Source organism: Osmia lignaria, chromosome 5 (genome assembly GCF_051020975.1).
Source record: "Osmia lignaria lignaria isolate PbOS001 chromosome 5, iyOsmLign1, whole genome shotgun sequence".
In the NCBI taxonomy this organism is placed as follows: Eukaryota; Metazoa; Arthropoda; class Insecta; order Hymenoptera; family Megachilidae; genus Osmia; species Osmia lignaria.
In genome coordinates, this window is record NC_135036.1 from 2,672,942 (window position 1) to 2,696,868 (window position 23,927).

General features: G+C 44.3%; 1 protein-coding gene and 2 long non-coding RNA genes across 3 annotated transcripts; 1 reads left to right on the forward strand and 2 right to left on the reverse strand.

The window, feature by feature from the left end:
• Positions 1 to 17,362: 17,362 nt before the first annotated feature.
• On the reverse strand, positions 17,363 to 21,397 carry LOC143305310 (uncharacterized). Its single transcript, XR_013062191.1, has 4 exons — positions 21,334 to 21,397; positions 19,106 to 19,224; positions 18,761 to 19,001; positions 17,363 to 17,901 (listed from the first exon to the last, which is right to left on the reverse strand). It is a non-coding gene; the product is annotated as an uncharacterized LOC143305310 (long non-coding RNA).
• Positions 19,248 to 20,768, forward strand: LOC117609800 (uncharacterized). Its single transcript, XM_034336477.2, has one exon. It carries the CDS (start codon positions 19,248 to 19,250, stop codon positions 20,766 to 20,768), a length of 1,521 nt encoding a protein of 506 aa, XP_034192368.2.
• Positions 21,398 to 21,593: 196 nt separating the features above from the next.
• On the reverse strand, positions 21,594 to 23,684 carry LOC143305308 (uncharacterized). Its single transcript, XR_013062190.1, has 3 exons — positions 22,096 to 23,684; positions 21,832 to 21,985; positions 21,594 to 21,676 (listed from the first exon to the last, which is right to left on the reverse strand). It is a non-coding gene; the product is annotated as an uncharacterized LOC143305308 (long non-coding RNA).
• Between the last annotated feature and the right edge of the window lie 243 nt (positions 23,685 to 23,927).

Sequence of the window (23,927 nt, forward strand, 5' to 3'; positions counted from 1 at the left end):
CGTACCATGAGTAGGATGTCCACAGATCCGAAGTTTCGTACGTCACCACTGGAAGAGAAGGATAAAGCTTACTCTTGCGCTCTATAGTTGCCTAAGTAATTCAGCGCAGAGCTTTCCTCTACTACCAGAGTGCTGTCTGTATTCGACCGAAGTCGGAGAAGATCTGATCTGATACCACGTGGAACTCCTCTATTTATAGTCAGATTCTGCTGACTTAGCGCTTTTTTTCAATATAGAATTCCTTTCGATCTCTGGAATTCCCCATCACGTGACGGCCGAGCACCCCTGCTCCCTAATCTACGCGGATCTCCCTACTCTAGATTCTCACCCCACCGCGAGATCATCGGGGTTGCGCTGGCGTATACGTGGTCTCGCGTCGATCAATTATCGATATCATAATTTACCGACCGACTTACCGACTAGACTTATTTAATAAACTGATTTATCCCTTGAAAATGAAAATTATTTATTACAAAAAAATATATAATACAAATTAAACTAAATATTCATTATAAATTAAGTAAATATTAATAATAAAACTTAAATTAAACATTTTATGTGGAATTTAAATTAAAAATTTGATTATAATAATAAAATAAAAATGGAAAATGATGCTGGCTCTTCTTAGCGGGATGTTACAATACTGTAAACATTGTCCTCGGTATTGTCGCTCGTGTCCATCCGATATATATCGTGTTTCATTACATCGTATATGTCATCACATTCCAGTTCGTATATAAGACTGTCTGTGTCTGTGTATAATATTTTACAAAGACGTTTAAATTTCGGCCAAACATAATAATGATGGAATTCGTACAAACATGTTTTTGATATATCCAGAATACACATACCAACATAAATGGGTTTTCTAAATATAATTTCCAACTTTCGCATCTCTATTGCAACCAAATGTTCCGAAAATATTGATCTGCTATGAAAATTTGGTTTTGCTATCAGGGCCTCGGCGCCGTATCTACCTTCCCATTTTGTAACTAATTTAACGTCTACATGATTTCTAACGTTCTCCATAGTTTTACCAAAGACTGCATTATTCATTAATTTAAATAAGTTCTTTTCAAAATCATTTTTAGCTACAGTTCTAAGTTGCGTGTTTAAATTAATGTATTCGCGAAGCCATGGAGATTGTTGAAATTCTAAAACGCGATGAATTACAGAAACTTTTAAGTTATGATTTAAGCATTGTTGAAGATTGCGGTAATGGATGATGTAACGTTGCTTATCCTGAATTGTAGGGAGTAGTTTCTCATGTTTGGCATTAGGAGGCTTCTCGCGTATTGGACAAAAAGGTAAATCTGCATGCTTATCGTGTAATTCTAGCGGGTATTTCAAATCGACTTCCAAAATATATCCAATGTCCGAATTTTCGGATATCGCATGAATGTTAAAAGTTTTAATTTCATTATCGTCTAACCACTTAAACTCGCCCTAAGGTAGATACTGCGACATTGCCCATCTATACAAATTATTAACGTCGAAATAAACTAAATATCGCGATGGTTCTTCGGAATTGTACGAATCCATGTATTTATTATTGGCCTTTGCGTATCGATTAGAACATTGACTTAGACCACCACGTATGCCGCGCTCTATGAAAAGTAGCATATCGATATCTGTCAATAATTCTAATTCGATATGCGTGTGCTTCAGCATTGCATCTCACGTAAAACCGGGTAAAGTATAGTAATATGCAGGATCCAATTTGTAACTTCTCAAACAGCTGTTACGAAAATTTTCAAAAATGTCGGCCAATAATGAAACGTCTGTTTCTAGATATAAATTGCTATATTCGCCAAGTGTTTTTATATTAAAACTGCGCCAGACTTTTATCGCATGGTCATAATCCTGCTGTGAAACGGCACAGTCGCTTAGTTGATTATAAAATTTGTCACATGTCGGTAATGTCGTCTCGTTCAGTTTCATGTAGTTGGTAACATAATCGTATGGAAAGATGCCTTTTCGTGTAAGCAAATCGAATCTTATCTCGATCAAAAAATTAAATTGTGACCGTAAAATCGTCATGTCGTCTTTCCCTACATACGAACTCAATTTATCTAAACTTGAATTTAAAAATTTGAATTTGGCACCCCGTTGGCATACCACAATAAAAAAACTGAACTGGTAGAACATTTTTAGTCGCTGTTTAGAATGAATACGGAACCTAATCTCATCGCTTGTCATAATGTAAAAAAGGAAATGCTAAGAATTCTAAACAACAAATAAAAATGTTTGAAGTGGAATAATTAATAAACGTTTGAATTGGAGGCTACGCTAATGACGCAAAATTTGAAAACAATTTAAAGGAAACTTCCCCATTCGTTTCTAAATTAACCTGCTACGCTGAAAGCAAGTAATTCCCACTAGGTCACTGTGTCAATTCTGAACGTTCGACGAGGGAACATCTCGCCTATTATTCATACCAAAGTGCAATAAATGAGGGGAGTTCACTGGCCCGATCATAAAAACAGCTGCTCTTTCCAGTGACAATTATCTGCTTTCAACGTAGCAGGTTAATTTAGGAACGAATAGGAAAGTTTCATTTAAATTGTTTTCAAAATTGTCATCATTAACGTAGCCAAACGTTTAGTAATTATCCCATTTCAATCATTTTTGTTTTTGTCGCGACGTTGGTCGCGAACGAACGGCTTGGCACCCCGTTGGCATAACACAATAAAAAAACTGAACTGGTAGAACATTTTTAGTCGCTGCTTAGAATGAATATGAAACCTAATCTCTTATTGCCTGTCATAATGTAAAAAAGGAAATTCTTAGGATTTTAAACAACAAATAAAAATGTTTGAAGTGGTATAATTAATAAACGTTTGAATTAAAGGCTACACTAATGATGCAAAATTTGAAAACAATTTAAATGAAACTTACCCATTCGTTTCTAAATTAACTTGCTACGCTCAAAGCAAATAATTCCCACTAGATCACTGTGTCGATTCTGGACATTCGATGAGCAAACACCTCGCCTATTATTCACACCTAAGTGCAATAAATGAGGGGAGTTCACTGGCCCGATCATGAAAATTGCTGTTCTACCGAACGTGTTTCCTCGATTCCCAGTGACAATTATCTGCTTTCAGCGTAGTAGGTTAATTTACGAACGAATGCGAAAGTTTCATTTATATTGTTTTCAAATTTTTCATCATTAACGTGGCTTCCAATTCAAACGTTTATTAATTATTCCATTTCAATCATTTTCATTTGTTGTTTGGAATGCTTAGAATTTCATTTTTTACATTATGATAGGCGACAAGAGATTAGGTTCCGTATTCATTTTAAGCAACGACTAAAAATGTTCTACCCGTCCAATTTTTTATTGTGCTATGCCAACGGGGAGCCGAGCCGTTCGTTCGCGACCTACGTCAGGCCCGGTTTTCATAGCCGACATTGCAGTCCCTAAGCCCGCGCGCTGTACGTGCTCGGATTGGTCGGGGTTATTTGTTAATAAGTAGAAAACGAACCCTTAACCAACATTGTGGAAAAGGCAAAAGTTGTTTAGAATCACGTTAGCAATCATTCCTCTTCGGCTGTAGAGGTAGTCGCGTGACACTCTGTATATCCGCGATGATCCCACTTGCAAAAATTTATGAAATTTGTTGTTTATTAACCATTTAAATTTGGTCAATATTTTTTCTGTTTATGGTTATTAGCTAAGCAACAGAAACCCAAAATCACCTTACACTATCCTACAAATGCTACAGGTTGCACTAAAAAGTGTGAAATAAAATAATTTTTAACAAAAAACAAATCCAACTTCGAAATGCGCTATAAAGTGTCAAATAATTTCTATTTCATTTATACCAATATTCCACAGCTATTAATAATATCTACTTAATCGTTAAATAGGATACCAAATACATTTCAAAGTTTTCGGAGGCGGCGCAAAATTATAAACTTTTCTTGTACTAGGAAGATCCTAGTTCAGCCGTCGGCAACATATGACAAATAACCCATTTGATAATTTCAAGTAAACAGCATTCAACGGGAATCAACATAGCCATTACGGATTAACTATACTGTAGTTCACGAGAAACCATACTTAACTCGCGCAGCTCAGTAGGTCTGGGGACATTTTTAATAACGTGTGTGATATAATTTTTTCTTTGAAAAATAATAGGAATTTCGTTGTATCGTGTACCTGTACCATATCATCATCGGTTATCAGTTATCGTACGTCATATATTTCTGTCCACCATTTAAATGATCGCAAAGTAAAAAGCAAGCTGCAGAGAGGAATGACACACGTTATTAAAAATGTCCATAGACCTAGTGAGCTGCGCGAGTTAAGTGTCTTCTCTCGTGAATTGCAGTATATATTTATGTACATCAGAAGTGCTACCAACTTCTGATACAATCGTTACTGTAACGTGAAACGTTATCACGTAAATATGTTTAGAGTGGTATGGCGACACTGCCATGGGAATATTTATCGATAGTCTGTAGTATCGATATGTCTCGAATATCAGTCGAGGACCTTTTGTATCGAAGGTCATAAATTAAGAACGAAATTCAAACATCATCTGCGCGTACACTTATATAAAATAAACAAAGCCAAATTGTAAACCCCTCGACGTGGGTGATCGAGCTGAGAGAAAGCCGGAAATCCAGAGAATGGAATAGTTTCACTTTGAAAATTCCTAAAAGACTAATTTATAATAGATCATAGCCAATTCGTTGTTTTCGACCAAGTCACGAACGGTCCTTAAAAGCTACGAAGTCTTTTTCGATATCCTGTCTTTTCATACACTCTAAGAGGGTCGTAAATTTCCTCAAGAGTTGCCTTTGGCAAGTACAAGGTCTTGTCATTTCCTATTTTCTCTGGGTCCCACGCTTTCTCGTAGCACATGTACGCTGCAACGTTCTAGCGTCTTGGCGGAGCGCCTCCACTTCCACGCGCCTGAGGGTGGACCACAGCCAGGAGAAGGGGCCCATACGAGACGAGGTGGACTCCCCCACCATTGGACGAGGGATGATCCTGAGAGAGGATCCAGAATCCACGAAGGAAGGGGCATCGACGGACAACGCGCGAAGATCTCCTCCGCCAAGCGCAGAACCGGCATAATGATTTTGTCAGTCAAAATAGACAGATCCTTCTTACGCGCTATATTCAGCACATTTTTAAAGTCAAAGTTTACAAGTCAATCTAAATAAAGAGTTAAAATATTAAAGCACAGTGAAGAGTAATAATAGTTTATTATTTTCATTTTCGCGCCTTGCGAGCGGAGCGCCTCTGCGCTCCACGGATTGTCAGACCTACGCCTTAAATCCCCAGAAATCCCTATTGTCCGCAAACGGACACCCAACATTACAAATACGAATGTTTTCTGCCGTATATATAACGTTTCGAATTTCTTCTTACGACTTATTAATTACCAGGTTTGCCATACCGCAGTCAAATCGTTATTGGCAGCATCATATATTCGGGTATTTTTAATTTTGCGCCGCCTCCGAAAAGTTTGAAATGTATTTGGTATCCTATTTAACGATTAAGTAGATATTATTAATAGCTATGGAATATTGGTATAAATGAAATAGAAATTATTTGACACTTTTTAGTGCATTTCGAAGTCGGATTTGTTTTTTGTTAAAAATTATTTTATTTTTATAATTTAAATTACATCCCTGATGAGCAGGTCCTCGGTAACTACCAGTGAAATGGCAATGATCTCGAACTTTTATTTCGTCGATGTCGAACGGTTTTTCCCAAATATAACAATGCGTTGCATTCATATAATCTTCTCTTTCATCACCCGTCAAATTTGTCATGGGCACAATCGTATTAAATAATGGTGCAATTTTTCTTACAAGATTCTCAAGTTCATTCACGAACCATGCAGCACAGTCAGAGCCGCGATATGCGCGATACTCGCACACCGATGCGTTGTACGAACAGTGAAAATAATATCCCACACTCTATGCTTCGTGCTGCTGGTATGCATTGCAGTGTCCTTGATTGATATTACTGTTAACCTTCGTAAGCAAGCATTCGAAATCGGCGTACACGATGAATAGATGACGTTCTTGGTGACAAAAATTATCAAATTTTATCATTTTATCCTCACTCGATGGTAGAATGATTGCGCAATCGTTCACCTTCATGCAGTACTTCGTATGTTTCAATAACTTTTCTTCCACATAAAAGTAGTGAAGGCATCTGCATATAAACAAAGTAACTGCATTAGTACAAAAAGAACAAACACATACACTAAAATAGATCGTAATGGCGTGATACAAACCAGTCACAAATATAAATTTTATTCTTATGTGCACTGAGCTGGTTTGAATCAAGCTGGGAAAGATTTTTAATCCATGCAAAGTGGCGCACTTTACGGTTGGGCGTTTCAAGCATCAGCAGGTTAACGTGACGAAATCTTTTGTTGGTGGTGAGTTGGAGCGGAGCACACCTTTTCACATTCAAGTCCCAGAAATAAACGTTTATCGAAACATCGTTTTGGCGCTCAAATTTTGGTAGTTGATTAAGGATTATTGGAAATGCGATGCCCTCCAAATTTAAGACGGTGTCATAGTTGGGATACGATGATGGTCGATTTTCATTCACATGGACGAGATATAATGCTGCAACTATCGATCTGACAAAACACGGATCATCGTCAACTGTCACATTTACTACCGCTCTTTTGCCCTTGATTGTTTTTAGTATGTCGGTGTAACAACCAGCGTGCATCGGATTGCATTTATTGATATTTAACATCAAATGCAGAATTTTCGATATCGCCCAACCACTGTCCCGTTCCTGAAATTCTTCCATCAGTGTTAAAGTTGAGTTCACAACGTATTTGTCATACCAATCGTTCAAGTTTGATGTAGAAAATAATTGTTTATTTCTCACAACAAAAAAATCGCATTTACAAGACGTAGAAGAATTCGTTCAAGGTCATGAGCAAAACCTCTACCTTCTATAGTCGCGAATTGTAGCGTCAGATTTGCTGCGCCAACAAAAAGTCTCATTTACGAGACGTAGAAAAAGTTGGTGGGGCCTTGTGCCGTCTTCTGATAAGAAGAAATAGTTCAAGGGCATGGGGGTGGGGTGTCATATTTCTGCTGATGGTGTCAAATTACTGCGGGGTCTGGTGGTTATGGGGTGGGGGTTGTCATAGGGTGGGTATTTCTGCTGAGGGGGCGGTTATAGGGTGGGGGTTGTCATAGGGTGGGTATTTCTGCTGAGGGGGTGGTTATGGGGTGGGGGTTGTCGGGGGGGTATCATATTTCTGCTGACGGTGTCAAATTACTACTGATTCAGCAAAAGAAATGCTGACGCCAGTGATTTAGAATCCGCATATAACCACTAGTAACGAAAACTAACTTTTCGTTCACCGCCCCTTTCGTGCGAAGGTTTTCGGGCGATCGACGTGTATTATTTGTCTGAAAAGAAGCCTGCTACAGTTCGGATCGCGATCGACGACACGGTTCGTCCGCGAGTGCAAGTTCGAAAATATTAACAATATCGCATATTATGGTCGTGACGACGACTCGTAGGGCTGGTTACTACATGTAACCCCCCTGATTACGCATATTACGGTCGTGACGACGACCAGTAGAGCTGGTTACAAGCATGTGCCTCTCTGATTATACACTCTAACCTGATCACATGTAAGCTGTCGTGTCGACGACCCGCCGGATTGGTTACTACATGTAACCACCTAAACTCGCATTCGCTTACAGGATCAAATATTACACTCGTACTCTTGGCCTACATGGTCAAATATCATAATCGAATACGATAACGTTTACCGCATGGACTTTCATCGTTCGTTAATATAAGTGAAACGTATGAATAATAAAACAAGGGGTTTTTTATGCCAACGGGCTTTTTCCCCATAAGCATGTATCGAGCCAATAAACGATTATTAATATTTCGGCTCAAAATCGTCTAATTTCATTTATTAAAATACCCTCCTCCTCACACATATTATATCCTATTCTTTGAAACATGGGATCTCTCCATGTTGGAGAGATTTCGACGATACAGTACTGTTTCCGTTGCTCCTTGCCGTATTTGCTGTAATTTATTACGGCAACTACTAACAGTATTAGGTATTGAAACGTTTTAACGGAGTACTTCGTAAAGTTCTTCATACGTTTCAATTGACATGTATCGAATACTTCTTTTTGCATTTTCCTTAATTTTTTCAACCATAATTAATTTTAGTAATAATGTTCTTTCGGAACAATTACTCCTGGCATATGTCGTCCTCGTAAGGTCTCGATGGTTCGAATGGCGTCAACTGCTTTCATTAGTTCGTCTGGCCTGGTTGTTGAAATTTGGGGTGGTTGTCGGACCGTATGCATTTCATCTTCTTGCTGATTATCTTGATCTCCGCCGCTTCGTCTGGTGGTCCTCGAAATAGTAGACGTGTCTTCAGTGAGGGTGACTAGTTTCAGCTGCTCTGCAATATTTTGGATTTCTTTTGCACGGTTTCGGTTTTCTTCTTCTAGAGTTGTTAATTGTTGATTGATTCCTTCTTCCATCCGTTGCGTCCTGTCCAAGAGTTACCGGAGCACGTTCTCTTGTGCAGCAGGTCCGGAGGCAGTGATTGTTGAAGATATTGAGGACTCAGAGGATAAGGAGGATAAGTCTGAGTCTTGAGAGGAAATACTTGGTGGTTTTACTCGGTAACATTCAAACGCCAACTTTTATCTTAGGTTCGTTCGATCCTTACGTGTCACGACAGAGTGGCACTCGTAGTCCCTTCGTCCGGAGTTCCGTAGAAAGCCCCCTTTGGAAGTTTTTCTTTGTGATGTTGAATGGATCCTGGCAGAATTGCCAAAATGTCACGTAGAAAGTTCACAGGGTTTTAAGAAATAAATGGATAGTACTTTTAAGAGTTTGGCACTTTATTTTACAGTATGATTGCGACTAACTGCCTGCTTATGTCCGGTGAAGTCTTTTTATAATGTAGTTGGTGCTGGAGAAGGGGCCGATGATTGACAGGGTAGGGTGTCCGTGAGAACGCGTCTTATCGAATATTTAAGTAGGTGGTTGTAATATGATGTTGAGGTGTCCGGTCGTGAAGAGTTCGATTGTTCGAGTATCGATTGTTTAGGCGGGTGGTCGTAACACGATGTTTGTCCGATCGTGGGAAGAATTCGATTAATGTACGTTTAGGCGGCTGGTCGTAACAATAGTATTGTCCTTACGCGATCCGCCCCGCGTCCCGTAGTATTGTTGTTTTGCATACTTTACCCTGAGAAATGACAAATTCAAACGCTCGCTTCGCAATCACGCGATGAGTATGAGAGTCGACTCGTCGACGAAACATTGATTGTTGAGGAAAATCTTTTCCCGAACTATCCCTACTCCCGCGGGCCAGTTTATCCTTCTTCTCAATAGAATTGGTTCGACAAACTTAGACCGAGACGAAACATAATGCCAATATTCGTAATCAACGTATAAAAAACGGAAGAATACTATTTCAAAAAAATTGGGGGTGAGTGCTTTTTGGAACTTTATCCACAAATACATTGGATTATTTTTTTTTTAATTAATGAAACTTTTTTTTTCAGACCAAAATGGATGAAGGATCAACGAACAATCGTAAGTATAATTCCAAATTCAATGGAAAACATGCATGTAACATACAGTGTATCCCGCGTAACTGGAAACACTCCATTATTTCCTAAACTATTAAAGATACAAGAAATTGCTTTGGTGGTCATTGCAGGGTAAGAGTTTCCTTGCATGCGTCAAGTGTTTCCTCGTGTACCAGTGCCTAGTGATGAGTTCCACGAGTAAACGTAGCTGGTTTCTTCCTAGGCAGCTCAGGGCCCTGCCTAGTAGCATTGAAGGCCCTCTAATCAATGCCTTAGTGTGCCTCATGCCTAGGGTCCGGTTCCAGAGCTGGTGGGCTTGGGTTTTCAACCACGCCTTTCCCATTTCTTTTACCATCCTCATAGAGACACATATGCGATAAGTTCTGTCTGGGTTGGGCCGCATAGCTCCTTCACGTGCCAACAAATTCGCCTTTTCATTACCTGGTACTCCTGTGTGTCCAGGAACCCAGATCAAATTGACACGGTTGTTGTTCTCAACTAGCCGTTCTAGAATACGCAACTAGCGGTCCTGTACCAGCCTGGATCTCAATACCGTGGCTTAAAGGGATCCAAGTGCGGCCTTGCTGTCATTGCAAATATAGATGTGTTTGTTCCTGTAGCCCTGGTGCAGGATTTTCTTGGCACAGGCCGAGATGGCAAACACTTCCGCTTGAAAAATCGATACGTGTCGGCCCGGGGGTAAAGATAGTTCCGCCCTGGGCCTCTGCCCCTAAATCCCCGCTTCAGTTCCAGTTTTGGTTTTAGAGCTATCTGCGGACCATATCAGCCCCCGTGGAGTGAGGATTTCCTTCCGGTTCACCTCCCATACTTCTTTGCATAGTAGCCTTACCCGGAAGTTATGTGTGAAGTGGTAGGTCGTTTCGTACACATCTCCCCCCAGTGTCAGCGCCTCGTTTGGATCCCTGAGCTCCTTGAGTATCGACGCGTATCCTGTTTCCGCCCCCTTCTATTCTCCTACTAGATGCAGCCATAATGTGTGGTGGTGCCAGGTCCATAAGTGCCCCCATTGCCAGGGTCGGCGTGGTGCGGAAGGCATCTGTCATCCCCAGCAACGCCAGTCTATATATCTTTTCTAATGTTCTCCTGTTGCAATGTTTCCTCATAGAGGTCCACCAAACAACGGAGGCGTACGTTAGTTGGGGTACCATGATCGCAGTGTAGATCCACCTGACCACTTTTGGTTTTAGTCCCCACGTTGCTCCAAACATCCTTCTGCAGGCCCAGTAGGTTGAAATTGCCTTTTGTGCCTGCTTCTTGATGTGGAGTTCCCATGTTAACTTCGTATCTAGGGTGACCTCTAAATACTTTACCGAGGTGGACGTACCGAGCTCCGCCCCAAACAGTTAGGGGGCGTAAATACAAAGCGCCGTTTCCTCGAGAACAGTACCATCTCCGTCTTGGTTGGGTTACCCTTCATGTTATGTGATAGGCACCATTCCTGCACGAGTATGAGTGCTTCTTGCAATCTTCTCGCTATATAGTGCGGGTGTCTGCTTTTGACCGATATGCAGATGTCATCCGTATACTCCTGCACTAAGAACCCTCCCTCGCTTAACCTGCGGAGCAGCCCGTCCACCACGAGAGTCCACAGTAGAGGATACAGAACCCCTCCCTGCGGGCATCCCTTTGCGATACGTGTCCTTAACGCGGTCCCGCCGGAGTGGGTTACTAGGGTCCGCAGCTTCGCGCATCACATCGAAGGACGTACTATCGAACGCTCCTCCGATGTCTATGAACACGCTTACGACTGATTATCCCTGAGACAGGGCCCTCTCAATCTCCCTTACCAGGAGATGGAGCGCCGTCTCTGTGGATTTGCCAGCTTGATAGGCGTGCTGCGAGGCAGGTACTGGTCTCCTCACCAGTGTATGCTCTCTTATGTACCTTTCTACCAGTCTTTCTAGCGTTTTAAGCAGGAAAGATGTTAGGCTGATTGGCCTGCAGGATTTGGCCGTGTCGTAGCCACTTCTGCCTGGCTTAGGCAGAAAAACCACTCCGGCTTCTCTCCATGCTTTTGCTACGTAGCCCAGTGCTATGCACGTTCTGTATATGTGTACGAGGCGCCTCCACAGGTCCTCTCCGGCTTCCTTTAGGAGGGCCGGAAAGATCCCGCCCACGCCTGGGCTTTTGTACTTGCTGAATGAGCCTATGGCCCATCTTACCCTGTTGAGTGTCATCACCCTGGAGGCCAGATCCCAGTCCCGCTCGCTGTTCCCGAGAGGTCTCAGTTCTACCTGATGCTGTCCCTCTGGCACCAGCTCCGAGCTTGGGAAGTGCGTCTCCCCAAGGTGTTTCAGCGTTTGCAGAGAATCTGTTGTAACGCCGCTATTTGGGAGTTTGAGTCCCTCTGGTTTTTGTGTGGGTCCAGACGTAAAGACCTTCCGAAGCCTAGCAACCATCGGTAGGGCCTCGGTCTCCTGGTAGAAGTCCCTCCAGGCCCTCCTCTTAGATGTTCTAATTAGATTCTTAAAAGCCTTCTGAGTCTCTTTGTAAGAGGCCCATACTGCTTCTGTATTCGCCTTCATGGTCTTGTTGAGTAGCTTCCGAGCCCTGGTTCTGAGCTTGTTCAGCTCATTGTTTCACCCGGGGACCCTTCTGCTATCTTTCCTTTGCTTCGCAGGACAGGATCTTTCATAGGATCCGATGATCGCGGTCTGCAATCTTACGACCTCAATCTCAACTCCTTCCGCGGTCCTCGGTCTCACACAGTTCCTCCTGAGCTCCTCCTCTAGGCTTTCACGATATTGAGGCCATGAGGTGGCCCTATAGTCCGCCGCTACCATTATCTTGAATGTGATTAGCCTGTGGTCGGAAAGCGTAGCTTCATCCTCCACCTGCCAATCTTGTGTTGCTTGGGCCACCTTTCTGGAGCCCAGCGTGATGTCGAGTACCTCCTGTCGCCTGGATGTAACAAAGGTTGGGCTGGAGCCTCTCCATGTCCGTAGTTGAGAGGTACTCTAATAGAATCTCGCCTCTCCTATTGATATTGGTACTGCCCCAGACAATATGATGCGCATTCGCAACGCACCCTATCGCTAGTTGCAGCCCTTTATTCTTGCCGAAGTCTACCAGCCCTCTGAATTCCCTCGAAGGTGGGGGTGCCTCAGAGTCATAGGATAGGTAGGTCGAGCAAACCACCAGATTCGCCCTGCTACCCCCACTCCAGCTGTCAGTAGGACTGCTGCCTGATCTGTTGAGCAGAATTCTGCCAGTTTTGTGGCCCCGAGTCCTCTTTTTACGAAGATGCATGCTCTTGGGCCACACTTCAAGTCCCCGTGAAAGATGGATCCTTGTTTTGGATCTAGCCCGCCTACTTGGTAAACCCAAGGTTCCTGTATTAAGGCTATATCCGTATTTTTATACATATCTATATGCTTCACTACTAGGCGCCATCGGAGTATATCGGAGTATTGGCTCCCCTTCGTGTGTACCGCGCTGTTGCGGTTACCCGTAATGGTAATCCTTTGGATCCTACTCCGAGTCTCCGCCAGCCCAACTCAGCCTATCACCAATGCTTTCATTGGTCTTCCCCTGGGTCCCCTCAGGGTGGACCCCCAACCTCCCTTCCAGTCGGGGGAGCCCTTGGGCCCTCCACCACTGAGTCGCTGGTCCCTGCCCCTGTTTTGACCAGACCCTTCCCTTTGTCTTTGCTCACCGGCAACCCTCCAACCCCAAAGGACTTCGTGGTAGTGGCAGCCACCTCGATCCCCGTGAATGCGGGTGTACGCTCCTCATCCTGGATCCCGCTATCGCCACCTCCCCCGTAGTCGTTGAGAGCTTTGAGCCGCCGTCCTTACCGGTGCTCGCTATGGCAGTTGGTTCTCCCCGGCCCCCCTTGGGCCGTGCACGCGGCTCCCTAAAGGGTGCTATGCCCAGCCCGACGTGAACCACGAAGCCCCATCCGCTGAGGGCCTTATAAGTCTCCTCTTCTATACCAACCACCAGCTGCACTGCTCTGGCTTCCTCCTTGCGGTCCCAAACCCTCCATAATTGAGTACTGAGACCCGAAATTTGCCTTCGTAGGCGACTTAGTATCGTCCCTGTCCTCGCCGGTGGGCCAGGGATGACTGTTATTAGCTTATGAAGCCTTGGTAGACCCTATTTCTCCAATAATTGAAGAGATGTGCCCTCCTAAGGCCTCACTTTCGCTACCATAGGACCCCCTGCTCTTGCTTGTTCCCTTCGAAGCGTGGGACTTCCTTACCTTCCGGTATCGAGTCCAATTCCGTTTCTAGGGCCCTCAGAACAAGGTCCCCCTGCACCGGGTTCAGGATGGCCTCGGGGTAGCCTGAAGGTGTGATTGCCACCTCGCTGCCGGCCCCGAGAGCCTCCCTGTACCCCGTGGGGTCCGGGAAGATCTTGCCGCTTTTCGCCATCTGGTCTGGTAGAGAATAGTTCGCTGATCAGGCCCTTTTGAGTCCCGCCGCCCCCGCACCCCCCTCGACCCCTTTAGTCTGCTCAGTTTCCGTGACTTGCCCATTACCTGAGCCCACCCCTTCCCTTGGTGCTGCTTGGGGGGAGTGCGACACCGCGTGCGTCGTCTCCGAAAAGGTCCCGGTTGCCAATCTGGCTTTCCGGACCCGCTTCTTAGCCGCCCCACATCGGTTCGCCCTCTTCCTTTTATCCTGGGCTGCAGGCGTGGGCTCGACATTGTTGTCTGCGCCCTCGCATCTGGGGAGCTTCGCCGCGTTACTCAGGGAGAGCCCCACCTCAGCCGCCGCGGCTAGTGCCACGTCGACCTCGACCGGTCCCTCAACACCGACATTCGCCGCCTCTGCAGAGCGAGGTCCCTTGTTTAAGACCTTCTCCTCTTCGTTGATGCCTAAGGTCCTGAGTTATTAGTACCGTTTTTGAAATGTCCACATGTGTCCTACGATTATGCAGGAAAGGGTGGTCCGCCTGTTATGCGAGGGTAATGCTAGATATAATGGGATGGCGTCTGGTACCCCAAGGGCATCGTCCGAGACACTATTACCCCGGTGCCATCCAGCTCTCGGCACGATCGCTTACACCTTAGCTTGGGGAGCTGGTCCACGACTGGGCCTTAGTTCCCCTCCGAAGGGTTTAGTCCTCGGGAGTCCCTTATAGGACCCGCTGCTCGGTGCCTTCCACGGACACGCCTTATCCCGCAGCCCGGTCGCCTTTGGGTGAACCGTTCCGTGGTACACAGGGGTCCGCTTCACGCTCCGGTCGCTCTCCTATTCGCCACCTGGAAACGCGCTCGCTTGGGGCTCAGCCTGGACCGACCGTAAGTGGACCTGGTCCCCCTCGCCCCTAGCGAGGGTTGAGGAACTCCGAGAAACCGACTTCACAATGTGCTAAAAAGTGTAAAATAATTCATATTTCGTTTATACAACTACGTATTAAAATTATTAATAAAACTTGCTGCATTAACAAAATGCGCTAAAAGGTATAAAATAATTTCTATTTCATTTATTCCAACGCTCCACAGATATTAATAAATCTTACTTAATAGTTAAATATTAGTATACTAAATACACTTCAACCTTTTCGAAGGCGGCGCAATATTAAAAATACCCGAATATACGATGCTGCCAATAACGATTTTAGTGCGGTATGGCAAACTTGGTAATTAACAAGTCGTAAGAAAAAATGCGAAACGTTATAGGTACAGATGAAAACATTTGTAATTGTAACGGTTGTATTAGAAGTTGGCAACACTTTTGATGTAAACGTAGTTAATCCGCAATGGGTATGTTGCTTCTCGTTGAATATTGTTAACTTGAAATTATCAAATGGGTCATTCGGTAACCGGCGTGTCACAGGTTACCAATTCCTGAACTAGGATCTTTCGAGTAGAAGAAAGGTTTTTAATTTTGCGCCGCCTCCGAAAATGTTGAAGTGTATTTAGCATACTATTTAACTATTAAATAGAATTTATTAATAGCTGTGGAGCATTGGTATAAATGAAATAGAAATTATTTTATACTTTTTAGCGCATTTTGTTAATGCAGCAAGTGTTTGTGCGTAGAGAATAAATTGTTCCTAGGCAAGAATGGCGGTTAGCCTTAGTAAAGGAAAGAAAGGAGTAAGAAATAATGTTCACAGGATCACTTTTTGTTCGGGATTATTGTTAATCCCGACGGGATTGCGCTGGAAAATAATTAAAAACTTGCTGGTTCGGTTTTCGACAATTGATTTATTCGAGTCACACAATAAACGAACATCTAAGTCACGCGATAAAATTGAACAAACGCCGTGAACAATGAGCGGCACGATTACGATTGTAAATGAACGACTTGAACTTTCGCAACGTTACAATGATTCGACGCGAGTTGTAATACATATACAAATTACAGAATTGATCGGTTTACCTTGATCCGTCGCGTTTGAACAATACTTTACGTGAACGCTAGCAGCGAACAATAAGCTCCGTTAATTGTATAAATTCGGCCCGCTGTAGGTGTTGATGCCCGTGATCGTGTGCATGAGCGGCACATGGTCGGCTTTTCACGTGTTCATTGAATTTAATGTATAATTAATCACAACCTGTAGATCCAGTTGCTTGCACTATTGCTGAGGATCGTGATCTGATGAGCTGGTTTAACCAAAACAGTGAATAGTCGCACTTGAACAAACTTTGGTGAGCACGTGTTGAACGGTCGATTTGTTGATCGATAATGGCGTCGTTGACGGCGTTGCGCACAAACCGGCGAGAAGACCCCTGCTCACGCATTGACCTAGATGGTCGACTCCCGATCGATAAATGGAACGATCGTGAGCGCCATCATGGCTGAACGGATTTTCAAATACTTTTCATTTAAGTAATTTAATTGAATAAACAAAAAGGAGTGTTCAATCACTTCTATAGCCGCACTGAAATGCCTAGAATTAGTACAGGCAAACAATATCTTGCGAGGTACTTTCAACCGAAGTACAGTCTGCGAATTCGTCGCGTACACAAATTTTACTCGTTTTTTCGAGAAATCCGAAAGAGTAGTAAGCCGCTTCATCGCTGCGTCGCGCTTTTTATAAGGTCACAGACGATGACAACGCCAGAGCGGTTCGGTGGTTATCGAAAGCTAATTGTATTCAAATCATGGCGCTCTTAATCTGGAACAAACCTCCCGCCTCGCGGTACCACGCGGTGATGTGTAAGAGTTTTTGCCACGAAGTGCGCATTGGCAGATCCCATTTCGTCTCCGACTGAACATGCAACACATTAATTTTGCTTTTAATTTCTGCTTCTACTTCAATTTCCTTTGGGATCGAAGGCCTACATTGCGGCCACTCATTAGGAGTTTGTATAAACCAAGAAGCACCGTGCCACTAAAGGGGGCGCTGAAGTAGTTGCGCCACCGATAGACCGCGGGAGGCGCAATCAGCGGGGTTATGACCCGAAGGTACGTGTCGCCAAATAACGTTAGACACACAATTTTGAATTTCTGTGACTCGATCGCAGTGAACGTTTTTAATTCGCTAGGTTGTTTATGTATCCAAGCCAGTGATACGGTAGAATCCGTCAAACAGTACACCGGACAGTTACTGAGCTTTAACGTAGCTTGCACGTGATCAATTAATCGCGTCATTATTAAACAAGCACATAACTCTAAACGCAGAATTGTGAGTGGTTTTAACCCTTGTGTGCACAACCGGGTACCCGGGTGCCCACCACATTACATTTTTACATGCCAGTAAATTGAGTCGTTATTTCATTCAATTCTAAGGCAATGGTGCATGTACATATTAAAAAAAAATTATTTTCGCAAAGATAATTGTTAGGAATCGGAATTATCGACCGATAATTGCTGGCAGTCAATAGTTCTCCTATTACCGCTTTGTAAAGCGCTCGCCCCTCTGCTGTCCCCACCACCGCTCTTTCTCTCTCGATCCACTGGTTTTCTTACCACGAGCTACGTGCTACCTTACTTATTCGAAAGAAACGGCAGAGAAAGGATCGCGAAACAGAAAGAAAGAGAGAGAGAGACCAACGGAGTGCGGACACAGAGGAACGGGTTGCAACTCTATACAAAAATCACTCAAGTACACTAAATCAACTTTATTCTGTGACCGTAAAATAAACTGACCATTTACAAACTAATAACTGGAAGCTTCAGTCACCCCGATAGCAGTTAAACAATCTAAACTTAAACATTGGTCCTTCGAGCCGGATAAAAATCGAGGTGAGTGAAGCCTTACATCAATCCAATTACAACAATTAATTACAATCGGCTTAAACTAATCCAATTAACGGCGAAAAATTAACGGTTGTCCTTGACCGGGCGCGTGGAGATAAACACCTGGCATAAACTCGTCGCTCACCTGTGTATATTTTTTGCCCTGAAACAATGGAGAAGTTCGTTACAAAGCAGCTCGATTTGTTCAAACGTATTTCATCGACGGTGGAAAATATGAAAAAGCTGGATGCGGCTAAAATAACCAAAGGAGTGGTTAAATCTCGCTTGGAGCTCTTGGAAAGAAACTGGAATACATTTTCCGAGACGCACGATCAACTCCTTGACGCGTTTGCAGCAACCGAAAAGGACAGTCCGTATTTCAAAAAGGACTACATGGGCGCTGGTGAAGAGGCGTACGTCCAACAAAAGGCAATATTGCTGGACCTATTGGAGGAAAAGCTAGCCGAAAACTCCGCAGGTAAGACCGAATCATCTCATGGATCTTCAACTCTCCGGTCTTTACCTAAAATCACGCTGCCTAGCTTTTCCGGTGACTACAACAGCTGGTCGAACTTTCGCGATCTATTTCAATCTTTAATCATTAATAATGAAGCTCTCTCTCTCGTTGAAAAGCTACATTATCTGAAAATAAGCTTATCTGGTGAGTCAGCTCAATTACTGCAACATATACCAGTAGCCGGTGACAACTTTGAACGGGCTTGGAACGCAATTACGCAACGCTATCAAAACTTACGGGTCCTGATTACCTCTCAACTGGCATCCTTAACGGCACTTCCTCCGATGAAAAGAGAATCGGCGCGAGACCTGAAAGAATTGCTTAACGGCACAACGGACGCCGTCCAAGCTCTGGAGGCCATGAAGCGACCAGTCCAACACTGGGATGACTGGCTCGTCTTCATAACCGCCGAAAAACTGGATTCCAAAACAAGAATGGGATGGGAAACAGCCATTGGATCAACATCAGATCCTCCAACGCTTGCACAATTAACGACGTTTCTCACCTCAAAACTGCGAGCCTTGGAAGCTGTGGAAGGAGCATCCGGTTCATCAGCAACAACTACGAACGCAATCGAAGCCCAGAAGCAAGGGAAGAGGACGTCCGTCAACTCCACGCTTCGTCTCAAGGCGCACGCGACGCACACCGCTGGAGAAGGATCTCGAAGGTGCCTCATTTGTCAAAAGGACCACTTCATTCTGTTTTGCCCGACCTTCAAGGGGATGAATCCGCGTGAGAGGAAGCAGCTGGTAACAGAAAAGCGACTGTGTTATAATTGCTTGGCTCCACACTCTTCACAAGCTTGTAAGTCCACTAAACGGTGCCAAGTTTGCGTTGGTAAGCATCATACCTCTCTTCATTATAATTTTGAACAATCTTCTGCTGCTCGCTCTTCTCTTTCCAAACAGGTGCCAGACTCGAATCGCGAGACGATCGACGATCCGCAACAGGAGCCATCCGCTTCAATTTCTGAAAAGGTTACACATTGCGCAATGACTTCCTGCTCCGTAACCTCCGCTGTATCGGTCATACTTGCTACCGCGGAACTAATGCTAGGGTCCGACCAGGGAAGGAGAGTGGTAGTGAGAGCTTTAATCGATCCTTGCTCAGAGGTTTCTTTGATGGAGGAGAGCGTGGCTCAGATTCTAAATCTAAAGAGGGTACCTGATAAAATTCCAGTTATTGGCGTCGGAAAGACGCAAACTTACACGAAAGGTAGGGTCTCTCTTCGCATATTTTCTCGCGTGGACCAAACTATATCGTATCGCCTCTCGGCATACGTTCTTCCAAAACTATCGTCCTACCAAGCGGCGAAATCTTCGTGTCCTTCCACATTAGCTCATTTGGAGGGATTAGAACTGGCCGACCCTAACTTTCTTTCTTCGCGGCATATTAATCTAATCTTGGGAGCGGATATCTACGCTCAAATAATAAGAGCGGGTCTAAAACAAGGCCCACCTAACACGCCAATCGCTCAAGCCACCTCACTTGGGTGGATTTTAACTGGGCCGTTAAGGCACTCTACAAACTCAAACAACAATACTAATCTAGCTATCTCGTTGCAGTGTTCCATGCGAGAATCAGATCTGGTTGAGACGCTTACTCGCTTTTGGAAAATTGAGGAAATTCCCTCAAAATCTAATCTGTTAACCGAGGAGGAAAAAATGTGTGAGGATCACTTTGTAAAAACACATAGGCGAGAAAAATCTGGAAGGTATGTCGTTTGTTTACCTTTTAAATCTTCGTCTTCAGAACTAGGCGAAAGCAAGGAAGCCGCAAGTGCTCTCCTCTCAAAACTTGAAAAATGCTTTCAACGCGATGTCGATCTTCAAAAAGCCTATTGCGATTTCTTGTCTGAATACGAAGACTTGGGTCATATGGAGCGCATCCCTGAACCGATAAAAATACAAAAATCAGCCTACTATCTGCCGCATCACGGCGTGCTACGAGAATCAAGTTCAACTACAAAATTGAGAGTAGTCTTTAACGCGTCGTTTAAAACTTCAACGGGTGTTTCTTTAAACGACTTGGTTCACACAGGTCCCAATCTTCTTCCCGAAATCTTCTCAATACTACTAAAATGGCGCAAGCACGCCATAGCTTTCTCAGCAGATGTTGAAAAAATGTACCGCCAAATTCGGGTGGATGAGAAGGACTGTGATTACCAGAGAATCGTTTGGAGAAGCAACGCTAATCAACCAGTAACAAGCTATCGTCTCTTAACAGTAACTTACGGAACTGCGTGCGCTCCATATCTTGCAATTCGCACGCTCAAACAACTGAGTAGGGACGAAGAGGAGGCATATCCACTGGCAGCTCATTGCCTCCGAAATGACGTTTACGTTGATGACGTAATTTCGGGGTCAGATAATCTGGAAGAGGCCAGTCAGCTTCAGCAACAATTGATCGAGTTGTTGAGGGCGGGCGGCTTCAAACTGCGGAAATGGACCTCAAACAATACTGAACTTTTAAGCAAGCTGCCAGCGGATTATGTCGCCTCCTCTTCCGACTGATCATGTAACTTCGACAGTGTCTCAACACTTCTGGGTCTGAAATGGAGCACTGCCTCGGACTGCTTTTTGTTTTCTACTCGGCCACGGTCAGATACTCAATTTGTCACTAAAAGAATGGTATTTAGCGAGATAGCGGGTCTCTACGATCCCTTGGGTCTTTTAGCTCCGGTGGTCACTCTGGCAAAAATCTTTATGCAATCATTATGGCTTTTAAACTTAAACTGGGATGATCCGCTTTCGGATCAACTACAAACATTCTGGATAAATTTCCATGCGGGACTGAACGCTCTCTCCTCCCTTAGAATTCCTCGCTGGATTTCGGTAACGCAAATAGGAAATATTTATGAACTTCACGGGTTTGCCGACGCTTCTGAGAAGGCTTATGCAGCCGTTATCTATATACGAGTAATTCCGGAAAGCCCTGAATCCGACCTACGTGTCAATCTAATTGCGGCCAAAACGCGAGTCGCTCCCCTAAAGCAAGTTTCGCTGCCACGACTTGAGCTGTGCGCAGCTACACTACTGGTTCGCTTAATGAAAACTGTAAAAACTACTCTGGACTTACCTAAAAGCTCTCTTCATCTTTGGTCGGACTCTTCCATTGTTCTGAGCTGGCTGCAACAGCACCCTACCAAATGGAAGACCTTCGTCGCCAATCGGGTCTCAGAAATTCAAACAACGCTACCCGAAACAACTTGGCGACACATACGTTCCGCCGAGAACCCGACGTTGCCTCTCGCGGAATATCTGGGGAAAAAATAGCTTCATGTAAACTCTGGTGGGAAGGACCCCCTTTTCTTTCTCTACGAAACCACAATCTGGATAAATACCTTCTAAAAAATCTGGTTACGGATCAGGAAGCTCGGATGGTAAGGTCGTCCTGCGCGATCGTTTCTGGTACCTCGTTTCTGGAAGAGTTCATAAGCAGATATTCATCAATGCAAAAACTTTGTAAAATCGCAAGCTGGTGCTTACGCTTTCGAAAACGGGAAGCGGTCGAAAAAACGACGTTCGAAAATCGAAACGTTCTAAGTGCACGCGAAATTCACAAAGCACGACTCACCTTAATTCGCGGCGTTCAAACAATCTCGTTTTCCACGGAAAAAGCTCTTCTTGCACAGTCTGCTTCTCTCTCTCGCGGACCTCTTGTCCGACTTAACCCCTTCGTCGACGACAACGGACTTCTTCGCGTCGGCGGACGTTTAAAACACTCGTTACTGGATTTTCAAGAAAAACACCCAATTATTCTGCCAACTAAAGGTCACTTCGTAACTCTACTAATCCGCGAAGCTCACGAAAAAACTCTTCATGGCGGAGTACAACTTACCTTAGCATCTCTTCGTCAACGATACTGGATTTTGGCCGCTCGACGCTCTGTACGCACTTACATTCACTCGTGCATAACTTGCTGGAGATGGCTCGCGAAAACTACGCAGCAGCAAATGGCTGATCTCCCCACCACTCGCGTACGACCGACTAGGCCATTCACAAATACCGGTGTCGATTACGCTGGGCCTTTCCTCATAAAAACTAGTCCCGGACGAGGACACCACACTCGCAAAGCCTATGTCGCTGTCTTTGTCTGCCTTTCCACTCGAGCAATTCACTTAGAACTGGTATCGGATTATACGACTGATGCTTTTCTTGCAGCTTATCGCCGCTTTGTCTCTCGCAGAGGAATGTGTTCCATTCTTACCAGCGATCAAGGTACAAATTTCGTTGGCGCCGATCGAGAACTGCGTCGGCTCTTCTCTGCCGCGAAATTTGATTTCAATACACTGGCTAGCTCCTTAGCACTGGACGGAACAACATGGAAATTCAACCCTCCGGCCGCCCCTCATTTCGGCGGTATTTGGGAGGCAGCAGTGAAGTCCATGAAGTTTCACTTGAGGCGAGTGGTGGGGGAGACACCGCTCACGTTTGAGGAAATGTCCACCGTTCTGGCTCAAATTGAGGCGTGCCTAAACTCTCGCCCCCTGGCGCCCTTAGGAACTGACCCTGATTGTAATGAATTTTTAACACCAGGTCATTTTCTCGTAGGAGCTCCGCTCACAGCCGTGCCTGAACCGTCGCTGATCGACCAAAAACCGGCACGTTTAACACGCTGGCAGTTACTCCAACAGATGCGCGATCACTTTTGGAAACGTTGGGCGGCGGAGTACCTGCAGCATCTTCAGGCTCGTACCAAATGGTCTCAACCTCAACCTAACGCGCAACCGGGCGACCTGTGTATGGTTACGTCGGAAGCTACTCCACCTACCAAATGGCCGATCGGTCGAATAATCGAGACGTACCCCGGTGATGACAACAAGGTTCGAGTCGTCTTGGTTAGAACACCGTTCGCGACGCTGAAGCGACCTGTCACCAAACTCTGCCTATTCCCGACAACGCCGGCAGGGAACTAAAACTGCATCTTCAATGACTTCACCAACACTAGTCGTTCGTCGTGTAGACGAAGGCGGGCGGAATGTTAGGAATCGGAATTATCGACCGATAATTGCTGGCAGTCAATAGTTCTCCTATTACCGCTTTGTAAAGCGCTCGCCCCTCTGCTGTCCCCACCACCGCTCTTTCTCTCTCGATCCACTGGTTTTCTTATCACGAGCTACGTGCTACCTTACTTATTCGAAAGAAACGGCAGAGAAAGGATCGCGAAACAGAAAGAAAGAGAGAGAGAGACCAACGGAGTGCGGACACAGAGGAACGGGTTGCAACTCTATACAAAAATCACTCAAGTACACTAAATCAACTTTATTCTGTGACCGTAAAATAAACTGACCATTTACAAACTAATAACTGGAAGCTTCAGTCACCCCGATAGCAGTTAAACAATCTAAACTTAAACAATAATCAAATTTAAAATATACCTACTCCGTGGACGCAATCGGGTACCCCGGTACCCACCTCGCAGGAAAACTCGATTTTGATAGACTTATTAGTTTTTTATCAATTTATTTAATTCGTACACGTAGAAGAGGTAAAGTAATAATGAAATTCATGAAAATTAATGTAAAACAGTACTTATATATTACATTCTTTACATTTTACAAATATTAATGAATGCTCATCGCAGACAGGCTTATTACTGGGCGCAGGCCTTTCGTATTTTCCTTCTCTTCTTAATTGTCTGCTTATAACATATATGGCAAGAACCAGTAA

Coding starts and splice junctions, on each gene's coding strand:
- LOC117609800 (XM_034336477.2), top strand. CDS start 19,248: ATGACTTCCTGCTCCGTAACCTCCGCTGTATCGGTCATACTTGCTACC.